The 7319-nt window shown below is 42.6% G+C and overlaps 1 protein-coding gene across 1 annotated transcript in view; it reads left to right on the top strand.

Annotated features, from left to right (window-relative positions):
• Positions 1-214: 214 nt before the first annotated feature.
• HMGN1 (high mobility group nucleosome binding domain 1) overlaps positions 215-7319 on the top strand; it is an 8142-nt gene continuing 1037 nt past the window's right edge. The window contains exons 1-5 of the mRNA XM_006870841.1: positions 215-354; positions 666-698; positions 797-826; positions 910-960; positions 3500-3628. Of these exons, the coding sequence (XP_006870903.1) occupies positions 340-354; positions 666-698; positions 797-826; positions 910-960; positions 3500-3628 (258 nt within the window). The 5' untranslated portion in view covers positions 215-339. The remainder of the gene's footprint in view (positions 355-665; positions 699-796; positions 827-909; positions 961-3499; positions 3629-7319) is intronic.

A 7319-nucleotide genomic window follows, 5' to 3' on the forward strand; every position in this document is an offset into this window, starting at 1 on the left:
AGGGCGGGGCGCAGTGGTCGAGTGACGGTCCGTCTCACCTATTCCGGACCAGGGATGAGGCAGGGTGAGCCCTACAGCCAATGGGCGGGGGCAGGGGGCGGCCCGGCCGACGGGGAGGGGGGGAGACCGCGGCCGGGAGACGCGGGGGGGAGGAGGGGGCGGGCTCCCAATCCGGTTCCATCCAGTTCTCCCACCACCCCCGCCGCGGGTCCTAGCAGCTCGGGCGTCAGGCAGAGCGTCAGCGGCCAGGCAACTCAGCTTCCCGAAGGTTCTCTGTGCCCCGCGGCCCGCAGGTTCCCGGCACGCGCCTTCCCCGCACGCGCCTTCTCCGCTGCCAAGATGCCCAAGAGGAAGGTGAGCGGCTGCGGCGGCCCGCACACGCCCCCTCGTGCCGCTTCCCGGGCGGCCGGGCCACGAAGGCCCGCACCCGTCGGCTCCCACCCGGCGGCCCGCGGGTCCGGCAGGCGCTGTGGGCCCGGGCGGGCTGCTCGCAAGTCGGGCCGAGGGACTGGTGGTCTGGAATGTTCGGGGTCCACGACCCCAGGAGCCGAGTGGGAAATTCGAACGGGGCGGCGGGAAGCCCGCTGACGTCACGCGGCCGGTCATTGTTCGCGGGGCGCGCGGCGACTTTGTTTGCCCATTAGCTCGTGTGCTTCTCTCCGCAGGTCAGCTCGGCCGAAGGGGCGGTGAAGGAGGAGGTAAGTGAGGGTCCTGTGCCTTCTGCCTTGGGGCCGGGTTTCGTTTAAACGGCATTCTTTTTTATCTGGTTATTCATTTTTGCTGTTCTCCTTTCAAGCCCAAGAGGAGATCGGCGAGGTTGTCAGCGGTAAGTAACCTGAGCCCGGGAGTCGTTTGGTTTCCGTGGGGTTGTACCCAGTTAAGAAACTTTATGCCACTTTTGCTTTTCAGAAACCTGCGCCTGCAAAAGTGGAAACGAAGCCAAAAAAGGCAGCCGGAAAGGTAGGTTTTAAAACTTAGCTAAAAAACAGTGGTTTGTGAAATGCAACAGGGTGGTAGCTGTTATCAGTGACTGAGATCTTGCGACTGTGTTAGTAACATAGATTTAGCTTTGATTGTCTCAAAATGATCGATAAGTTGTCTCAAAATGGTTGATAAGGGGGTCCTGGTGTGGGGTTGTAGGGTGACCACTCCCCAAATTCCTCCTTACAAATTGGCATGGCATGAATCCCACAGCACTTAACACAGCTCATAAAGAGTAGAAGTGTAACTAATAATCTGTGAGTCGTCGAAAATGGATAAAATATAATGAATATCATCACCTTGGTCTATATAACATACCACCTTGTTCTAAGTGCCGTGCAGTTGTTTCCGCATAGTGACCTTGTTTATATAGGGGTTGAAAAGAGCATCTGGTGGGTTTGTACCACTCATCTTGTGGTTAATATGATGGTTAACATATTACCAATCCAGTGCATATCCTACCGAGCTCCACCAGGACTATATATTAATCGCTTTAATATTGTAGAATTTAGGAAACTGGAGAGAAATGAAAATACTCAGTAATAACTCAGTAGCTTACAAAGGAAAATCATTCATTGTGTTGTATTCTTCACAATTAGTGTGTCTTTTCACCTTGTTTGGACTTAACACTTTTGCCAATAACGATGAGGTTTAAGTTAATGCGTATTGTATTCCCAAGCCAAGGTAATGGATATCATCTTAGGTGGAAGCAGTACAAGAGTTGTTATCTGTGCATATAACAATATTCTAAAATATTTTCAGGTATTGCTCCAAAATAGACCTATTAATTGTGCCGTGTAGATTGCATTAAGTGAGGGGGTTTTAAAATTAGGAGATAATGAAATTTTTTAAGTTCCCCTCTTAATGAATTTATGTTTTTGTAAGTGTTTTCGTTGGAAAAGCAATCTAGGCATAACTCATTCTTAAGACTTTTTATAGGAGTATGTAGTGATGGAGCCATTTTCTCTCTGCTCAGGGAAATTCATGGTGTGGTGATTCATTTGTGCCTGCTGAAAACCTAAGCAACAGTTGTCTATTTGCAGTCTCATTTTAAAAACTTTCTGTTGTTGTTGCTGCTGTTATTTAGGTGGAACCTGTGGTGGTGGTTATGTGCCGTAGGGTCGGTTCCGACTCATAGTGACCCTGTACAGGGTATCTGAGGCTGTCAGTCTTTACAGGAGCAGAAAGCCTCATCTTTGTCCCACAGAACAGCTAGCAGTTTTGAACTGCTGGCCTTAAGTTTTGCAGCCTGCCTGATTTCGTAACCACTTCGCTAGCTGAGTGCCTTTAGAGCTGTATAATCATTGTAAGGAGCTCTGGTAGCGTAGTGGTTACGAATTGGGCTGCGAGCCGCAAGGTCAGCAGTTCGAAACTACCAGCAGTTCCGTGGGAGAAAGATGAGGTGGTCTGCTCCCGTAAAGATTTACAGCCTCGGAAATCCTATGTAGTGTCACCATGAGTAGAAACCAACTCCATGGCACATAACAACAACAACAACAACAATCATTGTAAGGAGTCCTGGTATGGCACCGGACTGCAAAGCTCACCAGCCACTCCTCAGAAACACTATACAGGGTCACTATGGGTCAGAATTGACTCATTGGCACTTACCAACGATCTTTATAAGGCAAATTTTTTTTTTTATTATTCTAAAGAGCTATTATGTTTATCCTTTTATTACATAAAGATATAAAACTACTGTTTTCTTTTGCTTATTTAAATTGTACAGGGAACCAAATGTAAAAACAGAAAGTGAAAAAGCTGACAAAATTCTGTTGGAAATCTTTTTAAAAGCAAAAGAATTGTCAACCATGCAAGATCAAAAGAGCAGCATTTTTACCTAAGAACAAAATTCAGGAGGGTGGGGAAGGAGGAGATATGCAAACAAACAGGAGTGAGGTAAAATGTTACATTGAGAGGGGATTGTAATCCCCTTAGTGTAGAACACCGTTGCACTGACTCCCCATTTTGTCATTGAACCTGTAAGGTCTACCTAGCTCAGGAATTTGGTGGGTACTAATAGTTGAAACTGTTTGCTTTTACAGTGGAGGGAGATGAATTTTTTTAAGCTTTTCCTGTTGGGTGATTTCTAAAGATACTTTCTCTTGCTTTAAGATGGCTTAAATTTTAAAATCTATTGTAAGTTATATTGTCGTACTAATGCCTATAGTTTTCAGATTCTTTAACTACCTAAATGAAAATGATAAGCTCAAAATTGATCCTTTCAGCTGCTCATTAAATGATATTAAGTGATTAACTGTAACAGGATAGTCTACCTGACCATACAACATGGTGCTTTTTTCAGGCTAATGGTCTTAAATGTGAGGCTAAAAGTCTTTTCCGGACAATAGTTATTTTACTGTGTTTTCACATGCTAGATAGCAGTGGGAATAGATTTCCTCCAACTATTCCACATCATTTATTCTAAGTAGTGATGGCAACAATGGTGATCTGTATAGCAAGGCAGAATATAATTAATGTAATTTTTCTACTTAACATGTACCTAATCCTGTTGTAGGATAAATCTGCAGACAAAAAAGTGCAAGCAAAAGGGAAAAGGGGAGCAAAGGGAAAACAGGCTGAAGTTGCTAACCAAGAAACTAAAGAAGATTTACCTGCCGAAAATGGAGAAACTAAAAACGAGGAGGTCAGAAGTGTTTAGTTTTTCTTCGGTTTTGTATTTGAGCAGTAGATACATGTTTTTATAGACATGTTTTCAGTAATACTGAATTTAGCTTATTATAGAAGTCCTGAGTAGACATTATTTTTTATGATTATGACTGTATTTTAAAATATGTACATGAATGGTTTGTTTTGTTTCATGTGACCATTTTGTTGTTAAGTGCCACTAAGCCTTATTTAAAAAAATATTTTCTAGTCTCATTCAAATTACAAACTTACAGGCCGCCTTTTGTGGAGTCCTGGTGTGGTGCTGTAGGATAAGCACTGGACTGCTAACTGTAAGATTTGTGATTCAAACCCACCAGCTGCTCCTGGGAAACCCTATACCACAGGGGTGGGGAATGTCTGCCCTGTGTTCCATAATAAGACCTATGAAACTATTTGGTCTAGCCCTGCCGAGGCAACCACAGGTGGAACTCTAAACTGAATCTTGGCGCTTTTTCATAGCAACATAAATTTGTATTGAGTGAATCGTAATAGTAACATAAAAATTTTGAGGGACAAGCAAAGAACGTCCATTACAGGATTAAACTGGACACAAATGATTACATGACAGGACAGACACGTATGCTTCTTGTCAACTGCCTGAGGCTCTCTCCCTGTATTGCGGTGACTCAGAGGACAGTCAGTGCCAGGCAGACTGGGAGTGTACACGTTGTGCAAGTATTAACACACCGATGAAACTACAGCAATCCAGTGATGATGAGACAAAATGCAATGAGATGATTCCTCACAACTTTGATAACCTTGCCTCCCAAGATTGAAGATGATGTCAACTTCTTTGTCTTCAGATGATAGCTCCAACAATCTTTATCCACACATCCACTATCAACAATATCACAAAAAGTGACTCTCAGGTGAAAATTAAGGAAGTTACAGTTCATAGAAAAGACTTCAAGAACAGATAACAATAAATGTTGGATATTTTTCAAATCCAAGTTGCAGGATTAGAATAGCAAACAAAGCTAAATAATCATGTTGCTGGTGACACACACATTGGCTAGTTATTAAAACTTCAGTGGTGTGACATCCTACAAATGGCAACTAACTACAAAGAAAAAAAAGGTTGATGCAGATAAATATGGCTTTTTTTGTTGAAATCAAAGGCACATCTGTGTGTGCCTAGTTTGTGGCATTGTGTTAATTGTTGTTGTTGTTGTTAAGTGCCTTTGAGTCGGTTCCGACCCATAGCGACCCTGTACAGGGTTTCCGAGGGTGTAAATCTTTACGGGAGTAGAAAGCCTTATCTTTCTCCCGCGGAGCGGCTGGTAGTTTCGAACCACTGACGTCAAGGTTCGCAGCCCGATTCGTAACCACTACGCTACCAGAGCTCCTATCGGAAAAAGCCAAGCTGGAGCATCATTATAACTCTCAAAACATGGTAAACTCAATGAATTATGAGGCCAGATGTGTCTCCCTATCAAAGTTTGGAATCACAAGCAGCTTTCACTAGGCCTTATTATGACAGAGACAGTATTATTTAGACAAGTTCTGTAGTGAGTGAGCTAATCTCAGAAGCTGAGGCCTCAGGTAAAGGTAGAGTTTGTGAGAGTGCATGGTAGCTGCTGCAGAGTTGTTAGCACCAGATAAGGAAAAATGGTTCAAGGGGGGGCCCAAAAACAACCCAAAACAAAATAACGAACTTAACAAAAAAAAATGAAAAAAAAATGAAAGAATAAAAAAGAAAATTCCAAATTTTTTTCTCTGGCTTATGACGAAACAACAGACATAACAAATACTGCCCAACTGGCCATTTTTGTTCGTGGGATCACTGCAGAGTTTGACACGTGAGAGGAACTATTGTCATTGGAAGCCATGCAAAAATAGAAGATTTGTTTGAGCGACTTGTTTTATCAATGAAAAAACTTGAAGTAGCCTTACTACAGACAGAGTTCCAGCCAGGGTTGGCTTGTAAAAAGGGTTAAATTACATTTGTCAAGAAAAAACTGAATCTTCTCAGCCTTGATCCAAGTCATTTAGTTACATGCCACTGCATCATACACCAAGAAAGTCTCTGTACACAGTTGTCGTGACTCAACAATGTGATGTCAATAGCAGTGTCATACATAAATTATTTCAAAAGCCAGAGGGCTTAATAGCTACCAGTTTAAAGGAGCTACTGAATGATCTGGAATCTGAGTATGGTGATCTTGTTTATCACTGTGAAGTGAGGTGGCTGAGTTTCAGGAACATGCTCATAAGGTTTTATGAACTGCAGGGTGAAGTCAGGCGGTTCATGAAGATGAAGGGAAAACCTGTCAGGAAACTCAGTGAATACAAGGGGCTATGTGATCTATAGGGTTCACGGTGGACATTACCAAGTACCTCTCAGAGCTGACTGTCAAGCTGCAGGGCCCCAGCCAGCTTTTCAGCTCCCTGCTTTGAAATGTAAAATAATTTGAAACTAAATTAAGTCTGGAAAATGCAACTTGGAAGGAGTAACAGTGCATTTCCCCATTTTAGAAGGACAAAAGCCTTCTGTGGTACTTGAATATGCTGGTGAGTGTGCAAAACTAATTGAGGTATTTAATGAAAGATTCAAAGATGTGAACAGAAAACAAATGGAATTGAACATCTGTGCTATACTGTTCAGTTTTGACCCACTGATGTGCCTGATGATCTATAACATGAAATCATTCAGCTGCAAAGCCATGATGGGCTGAAAGCTAGGTACAGTAACCTCCCACTGCCTGAGTTCTAGAAACGGTACATAAGCAGTGATGAATTTCCTACTTTGAGGAGACATGCCTTGAAATATGCATCTTTGTTCAAGCAACTTACTGCTATGAGCAGTTCTTTACAAAACTTACCATTGTAAGCAGTCGACTGTGCCTCCAGACTGACTAGCACAAACCTGGAAAAGAAGTAGCAACATCAATACCAGCTAACATCACGCGCCTCACCAAAGAGAAGCAGTTCCAGCCATCACATTAAATGAGTTAGTTTAATGTTTGACCAAATATAGTAGGGTAATTTTTAAGTTGATAATTTTGTATGGCCTGCATATGATGTTATAAATATCCAAATGTCCGTTGGCCAAAAAACAGTTCCCCATCCTAGTGTGGGGCTGTGAGTCAATGTGTTGGACTGCAAAGTTGGTTTGAACTGCAAAATCAGCAGGTCAAGCTCACCAGCTGCTCCTAGGAAATCTTATACAGAGTCACTATGGGTCGCAACTGACGCAAAGGCACTTAACAACAGGCTTTTTGTGGGGTCCTGTAGGAAAAGCACTGGACTGCTAACAGCAAGGTGCGCAGTTCAAGGGAGGTAGCTGTGTGTCGAAACTGACTCGATGGCAGTCTGTATACTGATTTAAATTTTTTGAGGGGTAGCCACTTGTCAAAGTAGCCAATTATCCAGGACTAAGTTAACTTCTTGGTGGTGATGTGTTGTGGAGATGGTTCCAACTCAACTGACATTAATCTTTGTTTCTTCTATGAGGGACAAAGGTGCAAAGTTTTGATAAACAGCATTTCTTAAGCAAAGTCATCTTTTTATGTTGGTTATAAGGGACCTTCAGAAAGTTTGTGGAAAAATAGAAATAAAATGTAGTTATTCCATGAAATTTTTGAAGTCCCTTTGTATTTTTGCCAAGTTGAAAAACAGATCATTTTAGGGGTATGCCTTAATCAAGAAAATCTTAGTTGTGATCAACT

The sequence above is a fragment of the Chrysochloris asiatica genome, unplaced genomic scaffold (assembly GCF_000296735.1).
Source record: "Chrysochloris asiatica unplaced genomic scaffold, ChrAsi1.0 scaffold00154, whole genome shotgun sequence".
In the NCBI taxonomy this organism is placed as follows: Eukaryota; Metazoa; Chordata; class Mammalia; order Afrosoricida; family Chrysochloridae; genus Chrysochloris; species Chrysochloris asiatica.